Below are 26,060 nucleotides of genomic sequence, written 5' to 3' on the forward strand. Positions count from 1 at the left end.
TACAAACGTCTGTCTGTAATCCGTATTGTGTAGCTTATGGATGACATGGTTTGTCATCGGCCGCGCGATGGCAGAGGATAATTGGCGTCCCTTCGCGAGCACCATGGCAGCTTCACTTGCTGCTCATCAACAAAGTATTCCATTTGTTTTATACCTATCGACGTACAATGGACGTATTTTTTAACGTAGAGATTAGAATAAACGAGCTAAAGGAACCTGACAAAGGTGTGTTGTAGCTCCTTTCCCGTTTTCCTTTTTCAATTTTTGATTAAGACTTTAATGAACAATCCCAGTCCTATGGGAATATTTATACAAAAGGAGACTGAAACAGTCTAAAATAGAAAATTGAAGTGAGTCGTTTTTATTAATCATTCTAAAAAATACGTCTAATAATATCTATATAAGCGAAAGATACCAGGCCAGTATTTGGGACGTTCCATGTATAGAATACTATATTGATACTGTACGGTATGACAAGGCCCTTTTGACCTGCATACAGATTAAACTGGTAATCTTCAATCTGTATATAACATTGTGCAGCTTATAGGATGACATGGCTTGCCAAAGGTCACGCGATGGAGGAAGAAAATTGGAGAGCGTTTGCCAGCGCAATGGCAGCCTATCTTACTGCTCATATGCTAAGTAATACGTTTGTTTTAAAGAATGGGCGGACAGATTAAACAGGTAATCTTAAATCTGTCTGTAATATTGTGTACCTTATTGATGACATAGTTTACCAACAGTGGCGCGGTGGCAGGAAGATAATTGGAGAGCGTTTGCCAGCATGATGGCCGCCTCTCTTACTGCTCACATACTAAGCAATACGTTTGTTTTAAAGAATGGGCGGACAGATAAAACAGGTAATCTTGAATCTCTCTGTAATATTGTGTATATTATTGATAACATAGTTTGCCAACGGTCGCGCGAGGGCAGGAAGATATTTGGAGTGCGTTTGCCAGCGTGATGGCAGCCTCTCTTACTACTCATATACAAAGAAATGCGTTTGTTTCAAAGAATGGGCGGACAGATTAAAGAGGTAATCTTGAATCTCTCTGTATTATTGTGTATATTATTGATGACATAGTTTGCCAACAGAGGCGCGATGACAGGAAGATAATTGGAGAGCGTTTGCCAGCGTGATGGCAGCCTCTCTTACTGCTCACATACTAAGCAATACCTGCAATACGCTTGTTTTAAAGAATAGGCGGACAGATTAACAGGTAATCTTAAATCTGTCTGTAATATTGTGTACCTTATTGATAACATAGTTATCCAACAGTCGCGCGATGGCAGGAAGATAATTGGAGAGCGATTGCCAGCATAATGGCAGCCTCGTTTACTGCTGATATGCTAAGCAATACGTTTGTCTTCAAAGAATGGGAGGACGCCGTAAGTAGGCGTAAATGAAGAAAAGGGCTAAAGGAACCGCGAAGATGTGTTTTTGCTCCTTCCCCTTAAGTTTCTTTTTCAATTTTTAATTAAACGTTATTGAACAAATCTCGGCCCTGTGCGAATACGTTTACAAAAGGATACCAAACAGTAAAGTGAAAAAGAGAAAAAAAAATCATCCAACATTATAATTAGTCTAAAAATAGAAAATAATGGTAGTAAGTGGAATTTAAAATTATTATAAAACTTAAGGTTGAAAGTATCTGTTGAAATGTTAGATAATGGAACAGTCTTTTGGACATGCTGTGTAGAGAGTCCAAAAGTGTTTCTGTAAGGTAGGAGATCTCTCACCTGTAAACAGATTAACAGGCGAACGTCAGGAGGTCCACAAATCACCCTCAACACAGGACTCAATTCAGTCACAATCTAACCATGAGACCCGTCCCATGACTTGGTCAAAAGATTGAGATTAAAAGAAATTAGGTAGGAGTTATGCATACCTTTCGACACCTTTTAAACGGCAAAATCAGCAAAGGTGCAGGTCACGGTGCAGTGGAAGATTTGTTATCGATTTGTCCTCTCCCTGGACCATTTCTCGCCACATTTGGCTTGAAAAATTGTCTTCTGGTACCACTAGGTGCATATAAATGCACCTTCTGTTTAAAACAGGATAAGACAACTTACTGAAGTAATGAGCTATTTCCATTAAAAGACTTTGACCAGTAAAATGAAATAGGCTACTCAGCTACTCCACCAACTTCATATGCCTTTTGACCACACCAGCCAACACAATGCTATAAAACTTTTAAAATGAAGGAAAATTGTTTGTTTCCTAAAGTACAACTACTTCATTCATCTATAAATAAAATGTTCTATGAAGTACACTTAATTTTAATCGTGGGGGAATTTCTTTTCATGCAATGGTGTAGAACTATTATAAGTACGAAAACTATCTCCGTACTGAAGAATAATAATCAGGCAATCATCCTCACAACCTGCAGTCACCACTTTGTATAACCACTGGTAATTGCGTTCCTAACAAGGGCAAAGGGCTAGACACACAAAATGCAACTGTTTCATCCAAAAGACGTTACCAGTGAACATTCTGACTCAGTCGTAAAGCCCTCAAACGACTGATGGTTTGGGAAGAACCTTTAAAAACTGTACTTCTGTTAATGATGCAATTTCCTTTTCTCTTTGTGTAAGCAGCGGTAATTCCGTTGATAACGAGGGTGAAGAGCTAGACACACAACACTTTGCAAATATTTCATCCAAACGAGACGTTGCCGGTGAACAAGCTGGTTCAGCCTTGAAGTCATCTCAATGACTGATGGTTTCGGAAAAATCTTCAAAGAACTGTACAAAACTTAATACCAAGTACTGCTGATGGCTGGGAGGCGCCAATGAAGAACCTAAACGGGCAAGAAGACAGGGTGGATTCCTGACCAACTTGTAGTAACCATTGTTTTATGTGCTGTTTCCTTCTTTCATCTTTTATTCTTGCGTAAAAACAATATCTAGAAAGGCACGTTACAATGAGTCAACTTTAGGTGTGTAACAGTAGACAATTTAGCCTGTAGCAGTTTCTTCCAAGCTTTCTCTCGCAGGTTAGAAGACACTTTTTTCAGCTTAAGAACTATCTCCAAGAGGAGACAATCCAAGTTAGACTGGACTTTGCTTTTCAAAAAAATACCCCTTTCCTTTATTCTTTCAAGTACACAACTTTTACTGCAGAAAGTTAGACCTGTAAACTTCGTTACGTTTATTTTTTAAGGACGCCAAAAAGATTATTTGGAGACTACACTGATGTTTGTGAAAATTGTATTGATGAAATCTCCTGGAAACTTTCTTGTTGCTGGTTTCTGTGAACGGGGTTGCCACAGTACCTCAAGTCAGTTATTTCGGTTAAATTTAAAGTTGATATTTATCTTCCACATGTATATCGTTTGCTCTTTAATAAAGCAAAGAGAATGAATAATATTTGATTAAGTTTAGTGCTATTTATCACAAACGTTAAGGAACATACAAAATTAAACTATCGGCCCGGTGGGTGATGTTTGGGAGCTTCCTTTAAAGAACACAAGCAAATAATTAAATAAATGTATTGTAATAATACTGTAATAATAATAGTATTATAGTGTTTTTGTATTTGTCCAAAAGTGTGATAAGTATAGTTGTACGTCCTTGTTTAACTGCAATAAAATTCTTCATTTAAAAAATAAACAACAACAACTAATAAATCAAAATTAATTTTTTTTCAAAGTTCACAACTTCATTGTGGTTGATACACTACTGAATGATCCATTTCATTTACATTTTTATAGATATGAAAAAAGAAACATCGATGTAACTTCCTCTTGACGATGCATCTCATTTAAACTGCACAATAGAATCAACTCGAACTCAGTTAACACGAGGAAAATCCGATTTCCCCTTGATTTGATCCCATTTATTCAGCCATTTACTATCAGCTAGCTCGAACTGTCTGCTAACGGCTCAAATTTAACACGGAAACTGGAACTCTAACACTCAATTAAATTATCAAAACGTTGGTCAGGAAACCTGAATATGCCGGGACTGAGGTAGCTCAGTGACGTGTCGAAATCTTCAATCTATATTAATAACGTGTGCTATATATGGAAACGGCTCATGAGGCCTTTGTTTTGTCCTTAAAATGTTCCTAGACACCCTTATCAAAAGGCCCTTGTAAAAACTGGTTGTACCAAGATGATTCGTGATTGTATATACTAAGTAATAAAACGACGATATTTCATTAATTATGTTTTATTGATATTTGTTCAGTTATTTGTTGCCCTGTCAATGGACATCAACCAACCATTGTTACCTAGGAAAAAAATGGAACTCAGCTGCAGAAAGGTGAAACAATATGTCCACCATTGCCATTGTGGAAAAAGAAGACTTTGGAGTCTACATCTGTACTGCTACAAATTGCTTAACTAAAATGGGACCATCCACTATCCTGCCTAACAGAAGATAATTGTTGTCATTGACTGTGGCGTCAATCCTCGTTCTCTTGCTCGCAAGGACTTACTGAAAAGTGATAAAAGTAAAATTTTACATGTTATACCGCAGTACATGTGATGATGGCTGGTTGCTCAGTGCAAAAAGTGTTATGGAGTGCATGTAAACGTATAGTGATTGTTTTACGCACTTGTGAAGAGTTAGAAAAAACGGAGCTACGTTTGTGTGGATTATCAGTACTGAATAGATGCTTATAATTATATGTAAAAGAATACTTGCTTCAATTGAAACCGGGGTATGTGCACAGCGTGATAATTTACGGTATAAAAGGAAGCGCAAACAACAATGTTAGCGTTAAAAATACTATGTGCTGGCACTCTGTGACCGTCCATTGGTCGAGGAAAGACAACAGTGGATCCTTTAATCTTGGCTATTGTCAATATGAAATGAATTGACATAAAATTACCATGTCTTCCTCATGATGTTTGGTTTTATTCAACGGTAAAAAATGACAAAAAGGGCAAGTTTAGCAGACAGAAATTATACTACCCACAGTTAACCCATAAAGCCACAATGCTTACCAGCATTGACTACTTCATCATTTGTGGCTGTGAAAATAAAGGACATAAGTACTCAATTTTAAATGTATTCAATGAATTGTCCTAATAGTTTCCACTTTTGTGTATATGGAGAACATGGAGAACTGAAGAAAATACATATCTAAGCTTTCGCTAAGCAGTTACCCAACATTGGTACCGTTGAACTCCCAAGGAAAACCGAAAATAGAATTAGCGGTACTTAGGGTGTTCAATTTCAATCAGCCTTTATTAAAAAAAAAATGTTTTAAACGATAAACATCGCTGTTGCTTCCCTTTGGCTGTGCCTTTCATTTATATTGAGCACCACCTAAACAGAACACTGACGATGACGCCAACTCTATTATACTATTCTGTAAAACCCCCTTTTTAAATTACAGTCGCCACTGTAATACGCAATGCTGCTCTAACCTGTCACCAATATACGAATATTTGAAGTTCATTTTAAACCCCTATATTTCAGACTGGAATTACATTCCATCAAACATTATGCCAGCATCTTCTTTTAGATTACTGGCGCTGAGTTGTGAACATTGTTATGAACATCTTTTGATTGCTTCGTTTATTATATAGTGAGTGATTATCATTTAAGAACTTTTGAATTACATTGTAAATGATTTTATTTTTTTTATTTTTTGCTACAAGTATAATTTTAAGACTTTTAACATTGGAGAGTAATCATTTCACCCCTTTTATTCTCCAGTCATTTAAGTCCGGGTTTGTAGTACATGTACCTTTAAAAACATTGGAATCCAAAGTTTATTCATGCAAAAGCATTATCATTGTAACCAACTTTGTTATTAGTTTTGAAATTTGAGGATGGGTTCCAGAATTAGAAAGATTTTTCTTGGGAAACAAGAATATCTTCAGAAGTTTTCAACAGCATTCAACATAGGAAGCAAGAAAGTGAAGGCACAGCTGCTACTTATCAATGGCAGGAGAAAGGAAATATTGCATTGATGCAATGATACGTGTTCCTCACATCTCTGTATTTCATATCTCTGCAAAGAATGCTGCCACCGTACAAAGGCCCCAAAGAAAGTATTTCTCGATGTAATGTTGTCCACTTGGCAGGGTTGAAGTAATCGAAAAAGTAAACGTAGTCCACGTAATTGTGAACAAAGGAGAACGTACTCCGTGTTTCGATAATCTTTTTACCAGCATCTTTTAAGCTGACTGGCCTGTATAAGAGGGCCTATCTTCAGGAAGATGGAATGTTTATTATCCACACCCCAATACTTTAGAGTAAGAGCCTTGCTAGTGTTATGTTGATTTGGATAGTCTCAGCATTTATTTTTGGTCGCACTACAATTTAGTATGTTTAAAATCAACAATTGAACGTGAAAGTTTGGTAACTATCATATTTAGTTAACGTTTTTAATTATAAGTTAACAGTCTGTGAGTTGTTCGCACTAGATTTATTATTTCTCAGTTCACTATTTATTGCTTGACGTTTCAAAGGCGTCAAGGTGCAGGGAAACCCTACAGGTGAGTGGTTAAAAAAGCTGCAAGAGGGGATAAATGGGGCGTTAAAGAGCAATAATATTTGCATGTTACAAGGAAAACGAGGACTCCATTGACAAATCTCATAATATGCCGAGGGACTGGAAGCAAATCGAAGGATCTGGTGGAGGTTATCTGGTCTTATATACCGCATTGTGCCATCGCTTCGTGCGTTTTTCACATTAAGCGAAGCAGTTGCGCTGTGACAAGCACTACTAACTAAAGTTGATGATGTGAGAATTTTTGTTGAGTGATCTTGATACCCAAACGTCTGTCTGTCATCCGCATTGTGTAGCTTGTGGATGACATAGTTTGTCATCGGCCGCACGATGGCAGAAGATAAATAGAGAGCATTTGCAAGCACCATGGTAGCTTCACTTGCTGCTCATATACAAAGTGTTCCGTTTTGTTCTACGCCTTTTGTAAAGTCGGTTGGGATAAGAAAAAACGAGCTAAAGGAACCTGACGAATATGTGTTGTAGCTCCTATCCCCTTCTCCTAAATTGTTAAGACATTTATGAGCAATCCCAGTCCTGTGGGAATATTTATACAGAAGGACACTATGTATTAAAGTGAACGAGAGGGAAAACAAGTCATCCAATATACTAATCAGTCTAAAATAAAAAAAAAAAATGTAGTGAGTTTTTTTTATTAATCATTCTAAAAATTACGTCTGATAGTATCTATGTAAACGTTAGATACTGGGGCAGCATTTGGGACGTGCCATGTATAGAATACTACATTGATACTGTACGGTATAACAAGGCCCTTTGACCTGTAAACAGATTAAACAGGTAATCTGTATGTAGTTTTTTGCAGCTTATGGATGACATAGTTTGCCATCAGTCGCGCTATGACACTGGAAGATAATTGGAGAGCGTTTCCCAGCGTGATAGCAGCCTCTCTTACTGCTCATATGCTAAGCAATACGTTTTTTTTTTTGAAGAATGGGCAGACAGATTAAACAGGTAATCTTAAATCTGTCTGTAATATTGTGCAGCTTATGGACGACATAGTTTGCCAACAGTCTCGCGATGGCAGGAGGATAATTGGAGAGCGTTTGCCAGCGTGATGGCAGCCTCTCTTACTGCTCACATACAACGCGTTCCAAACTAATTTGTTGCATTACATTTTAGAGAAATTCGGTGCAAGATAACCACAACGCACCGAAGAATTTTGCCAATCCGTGCGAAGTAGAGCATTTCATCGGAAGAAAATTTGCTTTCCGTCAAGTTCATTAGAGGCACGATTTAAAATATTACAATTCCGTAAAAATCACACTATTTTATTCCATTTCGAGCAAGCCTAATAACAAGAATACAGTTTACTGTTCCAAACAGGAAATTCCGAATTTCGGACCCCCCTCAACACTTTGTCGAAGAAAACAAATCACTACTATCTAACTTGCAATGGTTTCCGAATTTCGGACTCCCTTGACTCTTATCCGAGGTAAAACGATCATTACTTTTAGCTTGAGAGGTGTTCCGAATTTCGGACCCCTAAACACTTATCCGAGGAAAAACGATCGTTACTTTTAGCTTGAGAGGTGTTCCGAATTTCGGACCCCTGAACACTTATCCGAGGAAAAACGATCATTACTTTTAGCTTGAGAGGTGTTCCGAATTTCGGACCCCCTAAACACTTATCCGAGGAAAAACAATCATTACTTTTAGCTTGAGAGGTGTTCCGAATTTCGGACCCCTAAACACTTATCCGAGGAAAAACGATCATTACTTTTAGCTTGAGAGGTGTTCCGAATTTCGGACCCCCCTAAACATTTATCCGAGGAAAAACGATCATTACTTTTAGTTTGAGAGGTGTTCCGAATTTCGGACCCTCTAAACATTTATCCGAGGAAAAACGATCATTACTATTAGCTTGAGAGGTGTTCCGAATTTCGGACTCCCTAGACATTTATCCGAGGAAAAACGATCGTTACTATTAGCTTGAGAGGTGTTCCGAATTTCGGACCCCCTAAAATTTATCCGAGGAAAAACGATCATTACTTTTAACTTAAGAGGTGTTCCGAATTTCGGACCCCCTCTACAATTATCCGAGGAAAACGATCATTACTATTAGCTTGAGAGGTGTTCCGAATTTCGGACCCTCTCTACAATTATCCGAGGAAAAACGATCATTACTTTTAGCTTGAGAGGTGTTCCGAATTTCGGACTCCCACTACAATTATCCGAGGAAAAACGATCATTACTAGTAGCTTGAGAGGTGTTCCGAATTTCGGACCCTCTCTACAATTATCCGAGGAAAAACGATCATTACTTTTAGCTTGATAGGTGTTCCGAAGTTCGGACCCTCTCGATACAATCATCCGATGGAAAACGATCACTTCTATCTAATGAACTCAAAATGTTTTCCGAATTTCGGACCCCCTTAGTCGGGGAAAACTGTAGAGGTTTTCCGAATTTCGGACTCTCTAAACACTTATCCGTGGAAAACGATCATTGCTATTTAAGTTCACAAGTTTTCCCAATTTCGGACCTTCTCAGCACTTATTAGAGGGAAAAAGATCACTTCTATCTAATAAACGCAACATGTTTTCCGAATTTCATCCCCCGCCCTCTTAACACTTATTCGAGGAAAAACGATCACTTAGATATCGAATCCGAATTTCGGGTCCTCTCAACACTTGTCCTAGAATTATTTTACTTTACAGTTCGCTGCGGCTGGAGGCAGCTGTATTCTCAATGGTATGCAATCACAAGTGCTAGCGATTTTCTCTCCAGCACTCGCGTTGCTGGATAAAGGACGATAACCGCGAATATTCTAGGTACTTAATCATGGTTTCTACAAACTTGAAAGTGCACAGTCTGTACAAAACGGTGAAAGAAACGCTTTTCATTGCTACTAGCAACTAGTTCTTAACCTATTGAGATATAAAATGAAGTTTATGAAAAACTAACAGAAAAATATTTACTACATTAATAATTATTAATGAACGATAAAACATATTGCAGTCAATGAAAACAAACTGAAAATACAGCCTGTTACTGGGAGCCTTCGGACAAAAGAGCTTTCTCTCTCAGATTTGCCACAAATTCACTTTGGTTCGTTTCTCCAGTTTGCCCAATGAAGATGCTGGTCCTCTTCAGCTTCAAGCCTGCTAGCATCCCATTTCCTAAAAATGATAACACTCTCGTCAAACGAGAACTTACTAACATATATCACAGTAATATGTAAAAACAGTCCAAACTTTCATTCCAATTTTCTACTTATCAGTCTGATGAACAGGAAGGCATCCGAAGATCCCCAAATGTACAATTTACACAATATAATTTTTATTGCTGCACATGCATGGTTGAATGTATACAAAAATACTTAAAGAATCTAAGCGGACAGCATTGCAAAGTATTTTAATTTAAAATGTGTATAAAATGACAAAAACAAAATTTACCAGTCTCACTTCCAATGTCCAGGAGAAGATCACCCTCTTTTGAAAATGTTTGTATGAGTGTTTCATACAATTCTTGAGGGTAACCTTCTCCTGCCATTTCAACCTCCACAAGGTTTGTGATTTGTCTAGACACATGTCTTTCCGTCAGCTTCTTGTGGGATAATGCCCAGTGGCCCACAACAAAGCAGTCCACAACCTCAGACATCAGTAAGTCTGAAAGATATGTAACATGTAGATTAGAACTTGTTACCAAATTAATTATCTTCTCTGGGCACAATACATTTAAAGCCACATGCTTTAGGGAATTAGGAAGGTGGCTGCTCAGTTGTGGGGTTTGACTTCCCTTTCCAAGCCCAAATTTGTATTGTTTTTGTTACCTTCATGACACTCATTTATTATAAGTTATTAAAATTTGAAGTAAAGCATACATAACAGGTAAAAAAAGTTGTCCAATGGTAGCATGACCCTGACTATAATCAGTAGGGGTTCAATTCAAGTCATGCATTAAACGCTTCTGTTTCATGATTACAAATAGAGACATTTACCTTTGGAATTTGATAGAGCTTTTCTCTTTGCTATGAAGCCTGTTTGGATCTGGGCTGCTCCAGCAGACAGAATCTTCTCCTGTACTTTGTGTACTGACGCAGTAGGACATACAATAACGATGTTGAACATGGTCATAAGCCTTTTAAAATTTATTTGTATGGCCATATCAACTGTAGTGCTGATGTCTGCATCTATGTCCTATATCAAAAAAATGATAGACAAGAAAACTCTAGTTTTAGTGTTAATTGTACTATGCAAACTGTATACTGTAATACCCACATTGTTACATAGTGCAGCAATGGTCCTCCGTTAATCCTCAAATACAGTAACTGAAAAAATATCTCTGTTCTGTTGGCTAAGAGAAATGCAGTTTTCAGGACACATGAGGCAGAAATTAAACAGTTATTCGGTGCAGGAAAAAGGAAATACAGTGTAAATAAGAGAAAAAAAAGAGGATTGTCATTGGTTGATAAAAGAAGGCATTGAAATTGAGCCAATCTAATGCTGTCTCCAAATTGCACAAAGTTCAGGTACATCGATGAGCTGTGAGCGAAAATAATGGCCGCTGTTTAGAGCATGCAGGTTTTCTTTCACAACCGCAACCACAACAGCGCTGAAAAACGGCTCTAAATAAAACAAGAACTGCAGTGCGAAAAGTTCTGCTTTTTGGCTGTCTGTTTGGAGAAAGTGATGTCTTTAAAGAGGAGGTAGTATACCAATTGAATCAAAAATTATGATCCCTTGAACTTTACACTCAAAATTAATGCTCAGGCCACTTTATGCTGAGATAACAAAAACAAACAAGGCGAAGGTGAACTGGTCAGAAATGCTGAAGGTAATGATAACAACGCCTTTTATAGACACTTGAAAAACAAAGAGGCAACTTATAGCTATAGCTTATAACTGCTTAGCTGGTTTTTGCAGCTCAAAAATCGTTAAAAACATGGGCAAAACTTTTGTTTTGACTGAACGTGTGATGAATAAATTATTTTTGCTAGTGATTCACCTGCCTTGCTTCTGCAAAATTATAAGCTATCTTACAAATTTTCGTGTGTATTATTAATAAGCAATCATATGATTTTTCTCGTGTCATTTGGAATAAATAAGCACTTGTAAATTTTGACCACAAATTGCAATCGCCAATTTCTTACTGAAAAAATTTACTGTTTATATTGCTTAATATTTAATCCAAATTGCGCTTGAAAACATGTGATTACCTAATATACAAATTGCTTCAAATTGAAATTTATGTCCTTACCTCAGAATGCCATCCAACATGTCCAATAGTCAAAAATGCCCCATTTTCAAAGTATGAAGATGAAACATCAACATTTTCATACTTTGAAAAGACAACACGGCCTTTTGTCTCGCCATCAGATCCATCAATGATGATCTCACCATGTCCCTCGTACGTTGGCTCTCCCTTTTTTTCAAGATGTTTTAGTAACATCTTAAATTCATGAAGCTTCTCAAAATCACCCTACAGTACAGTGTACAAACAAAAACTGCATTTTTATAGAAATTACCCCACATGTACATGTAACAAAAAGGGGATATTGTAAAGAATAATGTTAGTGTAAAATTTAAAAAAATTGTCATTGGCTTGATAAACATTCAGGATAACATTACTGCAACCTTTTAAACGTTCTCGCTGGACTGAGGTCAGACTAGTCTAAGATTTTTGTATTCGTCACAGATTATTTTGAATCATTGTTGTGTGACATGCAGACTGATGTATTTCAGACACACTCACTGACTCACCGATCATTCAGTAAAAAATGTGATCACATGAACATTTAGCACTGAACTTTATAATATGCTCAGAAATGGTTGTATGTTTTCCCTAGACTAATTGAATGTACATGTATTTTGCTGTATAAGGTTCGGTTTTGAAGCCTACTATAAGGTTTGTTTTGAATCTGTATTTAGAATCAAAGTTGAAGAATGACATAAAAATCTATGACAGTATTGGTTCAGTGTCCAGAATGAGCTGTGCTACTGTAATCTGAGCTGATAATGTCATGTAACCACCCTACAATAGAGGTCAACCACTTCAATATGAGTTTATGCGAACTTGCAAACAATTTACACCAATCAAAGCAAAAGTTTATTACCTGCAGGAATATAAGGCAATTCTCTAATTGCTGCACACAAACTTGCACCTGATTGAGATATTACTGAAACCCCTGAGCACTGAAATTATGAAATAGCCATAACTTAAGTTAACCTGACTGACTTAATAATTATACCTTAAATTGCAAAAGCCTTTTCGAGGAAACACTGCCTCCAAACTTTTCCACAGCATCCTGCCAGTTTTCCATATTAAAAAATTTTAAAATGGCCCCTTGCACTTGAGATAGAACTTTCACTTCACGAGCTTCTTCCTTCAGTTCTTTTAAACTGATTTTCTTTTCTTTCACCTGCATGAAAAGACATTCACAATATTAAACTGGATCAATAAGCTGTATGTGTTTCTTTTAAATAAATATACAGCATACAGGTTTTCTGGCCTTGGGTGCTTACCGTACATTTTAGATAGTGAACCAACCATTTTTTTTTTGGCAACCCACTTGGTTTTGGGATTAAAATTCGCACCAGAGGTACAAATTTTTTTAAAGTTGACCAACTGAAGGTTTGAGTCACTTGGTCCAGGCCAAGTCATGACATCACCTCAGGTACAATGTGTTTTAAGCTATCCATTACAATTGTGCAAATACCCCTCTTTGGCCCCAAGCACATGTATATGGTCAACTCTAAATCTGTATTTTAAAATAGCTTTGTCATTGAATATATTCCTATTTTCCTCTTGACAGCTAATAGTTAATATTAAATATGCAACTTTGAACTAGGTCAATCACACTCTTGTCATTAGTTTTAACTATATATTACTAATTTAGCTGGGACATTGATCCTCAAATGATGGTGACATCATGGCATTTTGTCACCAAAAGACAGCTGGAAAATGCATGGAACTTACAACAGGGTTATTATCTTACAGCAAATTTGAGTTTTCTTGATGTATTACAGAACTTTATTTTACCTTTCTTAACAAAGAAAGTCTTTGTTCATCACTCAGGTTACTTAAAGGTTTCATGTGCCATTGTTTCATGTTTACAATTCCACGCATAACATCTACGCTGTTCACTTTCTGATCCTTCAAACCTCCCTTCTCATACAAAGTGTTGATCTCTTCGAATTCTGTCCAGACATCCTTACCAACTCTGGCCATGGCAAAAACTTCACTAAGGGCCTTTTTCTGCAAATGTACATATATACAGCAAACATGTAACATTACTTTCATTACCATTTTAATGATACCACCATAAAACAGATCAATGTGAAATTGAAATGGTGCATTATTATATACTTTTTTGAAAGAGATTTGACTGAGCATACCGGGTATACATTTTATAGCAGACTGTTTGGTAAATACCTTTGCTTCTGTACATGCACATAAATTTACCTCTTTGTGTAGTATTAAAGAACAGTCATCCTTCCAAGATGGCCGTGGTTCTGCAGGTGGATCACCTGAAATATTCTCGTGACCAAATAACTGAAAACGACATCTCTCAACCTGAGGATAATCATAATCATCATTGATAATGCAAGATAATCATAATATCTAGATTTCTTTGCACATTGCTGGCAAGTTGTCCACACAAGTAATATAATATTATTTTAATTTGTCCCTTTCCTTAACTTAGCTTCTCTCTTTTAGCCAAAAATGACAAACAATAACAAGGGAATACATGTACAAGTAACAGTTTGAAGAAGACAGTAATTTGTTGTAAAATTAAAACGTCAATCAAACATTAATTATATTGACATTTGACTAACCTCCTCCCTGTATGAAATGTCATGTTGAAACATAGATGACTGTTGGTGCACGGCACCTAAATAAATTGCCTGTTCATCAGAGAGGCCAACATATACCCTACACATTCTCCCTGAGAAGTGCTGGTTTTCAGGATTTTTCACATGAAGTTTTTTGGTGGCCAATGACAGATGTGTTCCACCCAGAACTTCATATTGATATGAGTCTTTCTCCTCAGCCTTCCACTCGTTCTTATCTGAAATCCCTTTGACTAATACAAAAAGAGACCCATAACTTCCACCTGGGTTTTTTTGCATCTCAACCTCCAGGCTGTCAACAAAGTTTTCATTCACTCTTCTAAACTGCCTACATTTTGGAGGTAACCCCAAGTTTCCAACAGCAATAAAGTGTGATGTGGCTGTATCAAAACAAAAAGAGCAAACAAAGCTCAGATTAATTTTTACATGTGTTATTAAGTTAAGAAGCGACTTGCATGATCAGCAGCCCAGGATCAAAGCTTTCAAATCACTAAACCAACAACTGACTCCAGTCCGGCAGCTGGACAAGATCTTTGAAAACAATCATGATCATGGCCAGTCTGAAAATCTTCAGTATTTTCTAGTAGGACACACATTACACAGTAATGGGTCCAGTCAGATGTAAAATAAAAAACAAAACAAAAAATTTAGAGTTGAATGTTTGCGACAGGAAACTACATGTAATTATGCAGGTTATTGTATAGGAACTGAATGAACAAGACATGTTTAGTCAATTTCCTTTCCCATGACATCTAAAACCAGAGAAAAACTGGAAGTCTCAATTTAGCCTGTGTACAGCCCCCCCCCCCCCCCCCCCTCTTCCTCTCCGAAAAAATAGGGGGCGGTTGTGCATGTACTGACGTTTAATATTATTTCGTTATTCACTGCCATCAATCACTGTGGCAGACGTGGTCAGACTCTAGGACGGATTCCCCTTTCTCATTATTCATATTCCCTATCCACAAAACATTTTTGCAGAAGTAAGCATAAACTTTACACCTACCACTAACAAGACAGTCATCGCAGGAGCGTTGTAGGTCATCATCTTTGTGCTTTTTTGATGGTTCTGGTACTTCACCCGAAAACATGAGCCGTTTCTTGCCCTTTTGCAGCTGGTTCGTGGAAACAGGGGTTTCGGCAGTTGTACGCTGACTCGTTGCTGCGGATTCTACTTCCATTTCACCTAATTCTTCAGCTTCTTGCGACAGTGTGTCGCCATCATGGAGAATGTCAACATTAATACAGGTATCTTGGCATTCTACATCTTCTTTGGGGGTGGCACGAGTTTCCTTGTCAGCAGCCTTCTCAGCATTTTGAGCGTACAGTGTTGTGAGTGCGTCTTTTAGCTCTTTGGCCAGTTTTTCAGAATCTCGACTTGAGCAATCGTCAAATGGTGGACTTGATGCAAAGCGATTAAAGTACTTAGTACAAAGTAATGCCAATTTTGCGCTTTTATCCGTTGATTCACCTTGTTCTAACTTCACCTTTGACAAAAAGAGAAAGAAAGAAAACCGGGATTAGTTCGGATGCATTCTCGACCAGTTTTTCGTAACAGCGTGAGCAATAACATGCGATCTGGGGCCCGTTTCTCGAAAGTCCCGGTAACTTACTGGGCCCGCCAAGTGATTTTGGTAATAATATTTCTTAACAGAAGTCAATTTTTGTTAGCTTTGAACAATAAATTTTAAAATCTTATAATTTTGTGCTAACATTGGCCAAGTACCATGCCTGTAATCATTGTGTAATCGGCGAAAAAACATTTAAAAATATACTTATCGAGCCCGGTAAGTTACCGGGACTTTCGAGAAACGGGCCCCGCAGAACTGATCAGGCGTTCTCATCGCAGGCTAGGTTACGTGAGCCATGATCACTTTGTGAGCCCGCGAGAATGACCGCCACTAGCTACTACTCACGCGAGACCTCTCGCAACGTCGCAGCCGTTTTTGTGGGATATCACGCAGCGGCGCTCCCGAGACTCTGCTGGCACGCGCTTTTCAAAAGATAAATGAAACAAAAATAAAATAGAAAAGACAGGGAACGTTTTGTGGCATAGGGCAATTCGCAAAGTTTCTCGTGTGACGTCTCTTTTTTTGTTGGAGTGGATAAAACAAACAAACAAAAGAGCAATACATTCGCGCCCTCATTCACCCTAACCGTTTTCAATACAGAACCAGTGCGGATTATATTAACTCAGCATAATTATTGTCAGAGTCATACTTCAGCGTGCAGATTTTCAAGTGAAGAGACCATAATTTAAGTAGTCACTGAAAACGTACCTTAGTCTATAATATTGGTCTACTGATTTGGTCTCTCTAGATCTACATGTAGTTATAATTCATTTGGCATTTTACACTGATATTAAAACTCATTTGACTTCTCATGTAATCACTGTGAAACGTAGATAAGCTAAGATAATTTTTCGTCCAAACTGACTTTGAGAACGAGAAATAGTCACATGTACAGCGAAACGACCGGATACCAAAGCCGAACAACAGTACCTTATGGTTTTTGAAGTCTGTTTAAAGTGATGTTTTCATTAGCTAGAAGAATTTTATCTATTCGGATTCCTTAGCTAAAATTTTAACGGACCGAAAATGTTAGGGAATAAAATTTTCCTTTGAGAAAATGCTAGGTGAAATGAACTTTCTACGACTTTTCTACTCTAGGGAACTATTTTCTTTCCGGAAATGTTAGCTGATGCCTAGTTTATGCAACATTGCTTTTTTATAACAATATTATACAAAAATGAAGCAGTAGCCACATGCGGTCATAGACTGCCTTTTGTTTGTTAATGACCCAGATCGATAAACGTTGTCAGCGATCTAGAGCGAACAATCAACCTCGACCCAGCGTCCTCTCACTTTCCAATATGGTGGCTTGTCGGCCCATCTGCCATGTGTGCATTGTCTGCCTAGCCTGCATCGCAGAAGTAATGAACAACGAATGAATTCGCTTTTGAGGTGTCCTTTCAGAATTTGAATACAGTGCCAAGTTAAGTACGAGTTTATAATTTCAAATTCTACCTTTCTTGCTTACCGGATCATAAGAGAGCATTGATAACGCTTGATAACCATGAATTTGTTTCTACATGTATGTATGGGAAACTGTTTGAAAACTCATCCCCGTCAGTGTCGTACTCATTTCGAAATGTGAAAGTTGGTTCACAAGTTTACTTGTCATTTTTTCGTTTTTGCACAGGTTCATTTGAAAATAACTTTGAAGAAAAGAAAGGGGACGAAACGTGTGAGACGCTATGTGTGAATAATCGTGAGTAGCTTTGTGGCTTTCAACAGCTTTGAGCTGTTTTCAATAAGTTTTGTAAGACTAGGACCATTCACAATAAGGCCCAGTTTATATGGAGAAAAGTTTTCCCAGGAAAGAGGGTCACTGTACCAGCCAAATCAACTTCAGCGAGCGTTTATATGAGAAGAAAAGTTAACCCCTTTGCCTGAGCCAACAGTACTCGCACATGCTCTTATTGCCTCGCCTTTACGGAGTTGACCCGGCTGGGCGAGCCAAAGTGTTTATATGGAGAAAAGTACACAAAACTATAGCATAAAACAAATGAAAAAATTCTTCAATGTACTTTGTTGTGTTTCAAATTAAGGAATGCTGTGAAGTAATGAGAGAACTCAAGAAGTAGTGAAAAGCACTGGTCAATGGCTTATGCATCTTACTACTTCCTTTGTGCTCTCATCACAGCACAGTAAAGGCTACTTGCTGTATTTGCTAAATGTAAAAGGGCTATGTTACTACGTTAAAAGGGAGCAACTTGTCAGTGTCATTTAATTTGAGAAAGACTGTCTTAATGTCACTTGCAGGTATTCAAGAAACAGGGTCAAAATCCAATTCCTCTGAAAAACATGAAAGGAGCAGAGGTAGGTTTGCCAGACAATAATTTTATAAACTTACTGTTGAAACTTTGAATTTAGTGGATGGACCTTTCATTATATGGACACAAGCCTCACTGAGTTTAAGAGTTAAGCCATACTTTTTGTAAAAGCAACTTGAATTAAGCAAACACCAATGAGTGTCCTCTGGCCTGAATGTAATACAGGTTTCTTTCTACAGTAGTTACTACAGAACCCTGTTAACTCAAACGCTCTTGGAAACACAAAAATTATTTCCGCTATTGGGGATTTGGGCATAGCAAGTTAAAAGTTATTGAAAGATCCATCTTTGGTTTCTGTTTGGTGGTCTACATGAAAGAGTGTGAATTAATTGAAAGTGGTCACATTACTGGGATCCTTGCTTATAACAAAGAGTTTGAGCTGGATGTTGTTCTCCCATACTGACTACTAGCGACATGTTTCCAACTTCTCTTTGGTCGAATACATAGAATAAGACTGATGTTAAATTTTTGATAATCAAGACCCGACCAACTGGAGCTACTACAGGGTAAACTCTGGTTCAAGTTTGATCTATAACTAAATGCCTACACTCTACAATCGCCGCCCCATGCTGTATGTGATATGTATATGTTTTAGGTAAAAATTATATTCAGGTAAGAAAATTTTTAACCTAGTTTGAATCTGAGTTCCCTTTGTCTCCTAGCCCTAATTTTCCACCCTGGTTAAATTTTTTTACCTGAATTTTAATTTTACGTAAAGCATATGTACAGACATAAACATTTTAAGTACAACAAATTTGCTTTCATCTCTTTTTGTCCACCTATTTTGGTCAGAATGTCATGAAAATAATAGTACATACATGTTTTAATATCCAGGCAAACGTGTACTTCTCATTAAATGTAAAGGCCCATAAAAGTTTTTTTTTTCCACAGATTTTGAAAAGTTCACAGCACAAAAATTGTTGGGGAAAAGAGTTTTCCTGAATTTGCCTAGCTGTCAAAGCCTTAAGTACAGGATAGAGAAATTTGTAAAATACCATGGAGGTCATATCACTGTTTTTCTTGAGAAAACCGTGGACATTATAATAACAGATGTCTCATATGAAAGGAAACTCCCCCCTTTAAAACAAAGTTACCTCACAAGATCCTGGCAATTAATGAAAATGTCAATGAAGAAATGTGGATCATCTTCGATTCAACAATTTGCAGAAAAATGGCACATTCCAGTGATTGATTGCCACAAGATTCTTAATTATTGCAAGAAAGCTATTCCACCACATAATAAACCAACTTTGTCTCAAGAGAACACTCATAAAAGAAAACTTAAGGCACCATATATAAAAGTGGAAGATCATAGTAGAATGTACCGGCCAGAGTTCATTGAATTTAAGGGTTTTCCTTTCTTAGACACTACAGTTCCATTGCCTCATTCTCCATTTGACACCTGGTACAAATGTAATGCGAATGTTAACACGGTTAAGCCAAACAGAAGTCCGGTACAGTTTTGTGGGTTGTGCAATGAAGAGTACAAAGTATTTCAAGTTCACATTAGCAGTGCTAAACACAGATCTGCAGCCATGGATGATTCTAATTATGCTCGTATCGATGCTTTAATTAAAAAAGGAGTTTCCCTTGGAGAGTTTGTGAAAAGTGTTACAGAGTCACGAAAAAAAGTCTAGTGCATTTAAGGGCTACTTTTGCAAATTACTCTCTGGTTTTGTAAACTTTTAAACAGAAGTTGCATACAAGTGCAAGGATTGTATTGCTTAAAGAAAATAAAAGTAATGAAGTTTTATGTGAATTGCCATGTCTAATTACACTGTTTTAACCCACATAATTTCTATTTCTTAAAATAATTAAAAGCAGATAATAATTGTTACAAACCAGTTTTCTTTTCTTCCTCTCGCGAAGTACTTACACATAAAATGAAAATGCATTTCCTTTAGAGCGAGATGATGAATGTCTGCTGTGGTTGTTGGCCACCCCATGTTGTGAAAGGAAATGTATGAGAAAGCTATCCATTGAAGACATCAGTTCCTGTGAGTTGCATTTCAGCAACCTTAATCAAACAGAAAAATGGAATTATGTAATAGAGTATTTGTCTAACCATAGTCAAACTTGTGACTCGGGGGAATTCATCACAGAGTTCATTGTGAAAGGAAAGTCTGTCTGTAGAGAGGCATGGCTTGTAATACACAGTGTGAATAAAGAATGGTTCAGGAGGATGTTTAACAAATTTAAGGAGGGTGCAGTTGAAGTGGAGCATGGTAATCTAGGCCAGAAGAAGCCAGCACAGAAAACCACTGACTGTATTGCATGGTTGCAGTTTTTTGTTTCGTGTGTTGGCCAGTACCAACCAGACAACAAGACGATCCATTTACCCTCCTGTTTTACACGGTTGAGCATCTATCAACGCATGTGTGAAGAAAATGCATCTTTCAATGCTACATCTGTTGGGGTTTCACAGTTTTATTCCATTTTCCGTGAGCACTTTCCACATGTTCTCATTCCAAAGGTAAGCTTATTAGTTATGCAGAAATGTGGTGGTTTAAATTTTGTCTAGGTTTAAAACTTTTAAAACCAGTTTCAATCCAACTCTTATTTCATAATCAGGACCAATGATTTAAACCTCAATAGAATTACTTTAAAATGAGCATATTTTATCACTGATTTTTTGGTTATGACAATAGATACTGCAATGCAGTCAATCCTATTTAGGAACATTGCTGTTCACTGAGTTAATTACATCTACATTAATTGTACATGTACTACATGTACAATGTATCTAAAACTTAAAGACTACACAGCCCTTTTGGCTTATTTAATTATGGCTCAGTTGTCCTAATTGTGGAGAAAGCCATGAACTGTTAATGATGCTCATTCACCCTATTAAAAATGCCATTATTAAACATGTAATGCCTCTGATTCTTCTTTCCAATTTACATAATATTAGCAACTGTATTTGACAAGAAAATTGTGGGAATGGATAAATTCTGCATTTAATATATTCTGAATAACCGTCCTTGTTGGTTATTAAAAATTTACCTATTGGATTTAATCTAATCAGGATATTAATCACTGAACATTAATGAATAAACATTCCTAACAGGAAAACAGATTTACTAAATGCACTGATTGCACAAGGTACAAGGAAGCAAAGGAAAAGACACATGACAAGAAGGCCAGGAAAGATATAGAAAAACTATTAACTGAACATATGGACTTGGTCTGGTGAGTTTTGGTATGATTAATGGTTTAGAATTAAATTGTTATGAGGAAATAAATTTGTCCTGAGCAGAAAAAGTGTCTCGTTGAAAGCTAACTGCCGACCGGTTGGCTCGATCAGTTGGTAGAGCACTTGACTCCTGTGAGGGAGGAAACCCCAGCTGGACCAAGAACCAGGGTCTTTAAATAACTACGTGTAAGGAGTAAGTGCTGCCTTTGTAAATGACATCTGCAAATGGTTAGACTTAAAAGTCCTCTCTGATAAGGATAAAAACTGGGAGGGGATGTATAAGAACCCACACACTGATCGAGAAGAGTATGGAATGTACTGTAGTTCAAGATGCTGTGCTCTGCTCACACACATTGGGGTTGGGTGGAGGCTGGCCGATGGGATGACCAACTGTCCCCAAGGGCCTCTGTTGATGGGTCACAGAAACCTCTTCAGAAAACCAATTCAAGGCGGTGCTATATGTAATGCCACTTGGTGTAGGAAGGATTATGCACATATTATGCATGGTGTTTCAAGCTACATGTGCCACTTGCAAAAGACCCAGAAACTTTTTTGAGTCCCATAAACCTGCCCAGTAATTGTGGTCACCTATTCCCTGCCCTATCATAATTTTATAAATATTTTGTTTTTATATCCATGAAATGGTTTCAAATGCCAGCATTTGTGGTGAAGAGGCATGACTCTTGAGTCTAAGACAGGCAAGGACAATTGTTCACCCTTTTTTGTGTACAGGAGAGAGAGGAGGGTCTACTACTTACATCGATACAAAGCCCGACGATATCCAAATAAGTACCTTACAATCATTGACGATGCAATGGACCAGAAAACTACATGTATCCCTCGTGTGCGACGAAAGACCAAAGCAACTTGTAACCTGGCAACAGTAGGCACCCATCTAGTAGGAGCGATCTTCCACAGTGGGCAGTCGCCTAATGGGAAGGAAGTATTTGGGTCTTTTGACTATTATCAGTGGCCACATGACCCAAACTTGACTGGATCAGTTCTGTTAAATATGTTGTGTCGATGGTGTGAGAGGTACCAACTTCCTCCAGTAATGTACCTCCAGTTGGACAACTGTGTTAAGGAAAACAAAAACCAATACATCCTGTGGCTTCTTGCTCTTCTTGTGGAGTTGGAGATTTTTGAGAAGGTAAAAATACTGTAAACAAATAATTTTGCACTTTGTCACAGACCATGATATGCAGTGGAAAACCGTTCCCAATATAGGGTGTTAAGTTACTGTATATTTTGTATTCTGACAGGAAAACAGCAGTACAGTAAATAAGCCCATGTCAAATTTCTCTTAATGTGCTTATTTATATGTTTAAGTTGTGTAAGGGCCTTGTCACAGTACTAGCATAATAATATTATTATTTTTTATACCTTGTGGAGGGCAATTTTGTTTTTTGTGAGATGCCATCTAATTTTTTTCTTTATAATTATTCAGTGCACACGAGGTACATCTTCATCACAGGTGGTTATTGAAATCTATAGGACTGCCGATAACCATAAAGTAGTTTTGTCCCATGCTATTGTAACCCAAACTACTGAACAAAAATTTGGCAAAACATCATTTTTTTTTTTAAGAAACTCGATTGAGCCCTAACTCTGGACCACAGACTACTCTGATTTTACCATTGTTTTTAGCCATTTCACTTTGCTTGATGTACACTTAAAATTGCAGATTTAGCAAAATAATTCTTGTTAAAGTAAATATTCATGAACCTCATTTACCTCACTACAGATAAGATTGAACTTCCTTCCTGTGGGCCACACACATGAGGAAATTGATGCCTTTTTTGGTGTGTATTCAAAGTACTTGGCCCAAATGGATGTGTTTACTGTGGAAGGTATGTGTTTCTTTTACTTTGAAAGTTGATGTGATATACTTCTTCACTGTGGGAATATTTCCTTCAAAAGGCAGAAAAATACTTTGCCTACAACTATGTAACCTTAAGAGCACTTAGCAGCAGGCATGATGATGCATGCACTGGTCAATAATAATTTTTCTACATGTATATGTTTGAAAGAAAGATTTAAATAGTCTCTGGTTACTCTGTTGTAAGGGTGTAGCAGAATTTGCAAAGTAGGCCTATAGCTCAAGGAAAACAATAAATTAGCATAGTTATTTCATTTTGTGATATATAATATGTGAGGACTTGTGTAAATATAATTTCATTATGTCTCCCCCCACAATACAGTTTACTTACCTGCATTATATTTTTTTATGAGTAAAACACTACTTTGATGAACTTTGAATTTCTTTGTAGATCTGTTGGAAGCTATGGAAAGCTGTTTACAAATAATCAAGGCCTTCCCCTTTCTGCTTGACATGGTGTTTGACATCAAAGAGTGGCTTGCTCCATTTGCTAAAGAGTTGCATGCCCATACCCAACCAAAGTGCTTTAAATTTGTACGAAATGAGCAGGGGAAGTGTGTGATGTACTATAGGAATTATTCCCACATGCAATGGGAAGGCCCTCAGCAACTACTCAAGGTATAGTGTACAGAAAAATAATACGTACTTAAAAATTATGATGCCAGTAAATAACCCTTAACGTTTCTTGTTAGGGGTCAATTTTTGGTATTGTGTACCCCAGTACTACAAGTATAACAGTTGTCCACAAAAGTTGTTAACCCTTGTTTTTAAACTTTTACCTTTGCTGACAATGGAAAGATGAAAAAAAAAAAAAGCCACAAGTCAGATCCCCATCAAAGAATCTTTGAGTTTTAAGTATAAACATAAACAAAAGGAGAATGTAACATAAAATCAATATTACTGTGCACTTAAATCGTAGGCATTATTCCACAAAGCCTTTAATTAAGCTGTATTTAATTGTTATTTCAAAGGGTGTAATGGTGGCCTGGAATTCTACCACTATTAATAGAACTGCTGTCAGGCAGTTTGTCTTGGGTTATAGTTTAATTTTTGTAAGCAGTTGCTTGTTACATAATTTTTTTTTTGGTTTCGGTCTCCTTAAGACTGTGCCAACTGGAAAACCAGGACTTGTTCAACCGACACTACACAAGATTGATGCAGCTGCCTTGAAAAGAGATCTCAAGAAGTTTGAGGAGAATTACCCAGAGAGAGTGTCAAAGGTATGGGCCCAGTGGCTACAGGACCTTGACAAGCTTCTTGAGTTACCCATCGACTGGGTATGGCCATTGGAGGTTCTTGAGAAGTGCCCAAAAGTAAGGCCATCTAATGAAGAGGTGTCTGTCCCAACTACTTTACAAGCCATGCGTGACAAAGAAACAGGGGCAACTCAGCAGGTGTGTTTGTGTGAAATTAAGTTAGTCACTTCAAGATGTAAGTTAACAACTGTAGAATGCTTGCCTACAGTAGTAAGTTATAGATACAATAAGTGGGTTTGGTTATTTGAAATGAATACATGATGGTACTGTAAGTTACAGAATGACCACTCAGAATTGGGATACAGAATATTAATTAGAGTAACACTTAAACTGGGTGGGGTTTTCCGGAAGAATACATGTGACCAGAATACTGACAGCGATTGTTGGCTATCAACCTTATGAACTTTCATGTACATTTCATTGCTTCAGATCTACACTGGAAGATATAGGCCACCACCAGAACGGGAGAATCCTGTGCTAACAAGTGATGACTTTCTAAATACAATTGAGGTGGGATCATTTGTGGCAGTGAACTTGTCAAACTATGACAAGATACCAGTTATTGGAAATGTCCTTCAGGTCAACACCGACAGTGTTAAGATTCGTTACTGGAAAGGATCCTTTAAGGGAAAGTTTTCTCCGCAGAATTTACCCAGGAGCCAGAGTCCTTGGGTGGACGAGCTCCCGAAGAACTGTATTATTTTAAGTTCCTTTTCCTTAACTGATGGAGACAAACTTTTGCCTTCTACTAGAAAGCATCTCCAATCTGAGTACGCAAAACTCAAAGCCAAAGAGTGACTGTGTTTACTTTTTCTCTTTTGCTTTTAAGTGCAGTGACAGTGATCAAAAGGAAACTTCAATTTAGAAATCCTGAGTAACTTAACTTTTTAATATTACTTTACTATTTTCATACGTTTAGTTTGTTAAGGCATTTTGTCATTCGAAAAAAGTATACAAAAAAAACTCTACCCATATAACAGAATCCTTAGCAGTGGTGTTGCATCCAAGATATCAGGTACCTGGATTCAAATCCAATTATCATCTCAGGGCACCAGTCAGTTACATGTAGCACATGCAAAAGACAGCATACCTTGAACTCGCGGAAGATTCGATGTTCAGTTTAAGTGATAGCTGTCACACTGGATTCCAGAATTCTGTTACATGGTAGGAAACAGTCTCAATTCGTGTTGTTTACGTAAGGGACAAAGGTAATTGGGCCTTATTATGACTGTATGGGAAGGCTGAGAAATGCAATTATTTATTTTATTTTGACCCAAATAACAAAATGCCTTGGAAAATTGCTTGACCTTAAACAAGATTTCTCGGAATAAATGTCAATAGCTTTTGTGAAAACTTCTTAACAATTCAAGACCATTAGTTATCAAGTGTGTCAAATGGTAGATCGACTGTAGAAAGATAGAGGGACTAGTCGCAGTATAGTCAAATGGTTCGTGATAGATAATGGATTGAGATTGAGAGTACAACAACTTGAAATTGAGTTTTGAACCATTGAGTCTCATTGTGTAGGATTGTTATTGTTAGGGGGTTACGAAATTTGGAAAC

At 37.4% G+C, this 26,060-nt stretch overlaps 2 protein-coding genes across 3 annotated transcripts; one reads left to right on the top strand and one right to left on the bottom strand.

Moving 5' to 3' along the window:
- Positions 1–7,822: 7,822 nt before the first annotated feature.
- Positions 7,823–16,142, bottom strand: LOC146454087 (uncharacterized). The gene is made up of 10 exons (XM_085095898.1): positions 16,134–16,142; positions 15,281–15,761; positions 14,263–14,657; positions 13,889–13,999; positions 13,466–13,681; positions 12,675–12,845; positions 11,684–11,905; positions 10,425–10,623; positions 9,880–10,092; positions 7,823–9,603 (listed from the first exon to the last, which is right to left on the bottom strand). Exons 1-10 carry the CDS (start codon positions 16,140–16,142, stop codon positions 9,473–9,475), a joined length of 2,148 nt encoding a protein of 715 aa, XP_084952024.1. The 3' UTR covers positions 7,823–9,472.
- A 1,030-nt stretch (positions 16,143–17,172) lies between these two features.
- LOC146454088 (uncharacterized) lies at positions 17,173–25,990 on the top strand. Of its 2 annotated transcripts, XM_085095853.1 has the most exons (10): positions 17,290–17,367; positions 17,476–17,544; positions 18,099–18,155; positions 20,074–20,642; positions 21,237–21,358; positions 22,095–22,512; positions 23,107–23,212; positions 23,633–23,859; positions 24,345–24,635; positions 24,927–25,990. In XM_085095853.1, exons 4-10 carry the CDS (start codon positions 20,133–20,135, stop codon positions 25,293–25,295), a joined length of 2,043 nt encoding a protein of 680 aa, XP_084951979.1. In that variant the 5' UTR covers positions 17,290–17,367; positions 17,476–17,544; positions 18,099–18,155; positions 20,074–20,132; the 3' UTR covers positions 25,296–25,990. The 2 variants fall into 2 exon arrangements, with proteins under 2 accessions (XP_084951978.1, XP_084951979.1); XM_085095852.1 differs by having other exon boundaries at positions 17,173–17,544.
- Positions 25,991–26,060: the final 70 nt, after the last annotated feature.

This window comes from Pavona decussata, unplaced genomic scaffold (assembly GCF_977016875.1).
Source record: "Pavona decussata unplaced genomic scaffold, jaPavDecu1.1 SCAFFOLD_315, whole genome shotgun sequence".
Lineage (NCBI taxonomy): Eukaryota > Metazoa > Cnidaria > Anthozoa > Scleractinia > Agariciidae > Pavona > Pavona decussata.

Coding starts and splice junctions, on each gene's coding strand:
- LOC146454087 (XM_085095898.1), bottom strand. Junction 13,682..13,888: donor CTTTAATACTACACAAAGAG/GTAAATTTATGT, acceptor GTACATTTGCAG/AAAAAGGCCCTTAGTGAAGT. Junction 9,604..9,879: donor GGACATTGGAAGTGAGACTG/GTAAATTTTGTT, acceptor TATCATTTTTAG/GAAATGGGATGCTAGCAGGC.
- LOC146454088 (XM_085095852.1), top strand. CDS start 17,370: ATGTATGGGAAACTGTTTGAAAACTCATCCCCGTCAGTGTCGTACTCA. Junction 18,156..20,073: donor AAAACATGAAAGGAGCAGAG/GTAGGTTTGCCA, acceptor CATTTCCTTTAG/AGCGAGATGATGAATGTCTG. Junction 22,513..23,106: donor AGTTGGAGATTTTTGAGAAG/GTAAAAATACTG, acceptor ACCTCACTACAG/ATAAGATTGAACTTCCTTCC.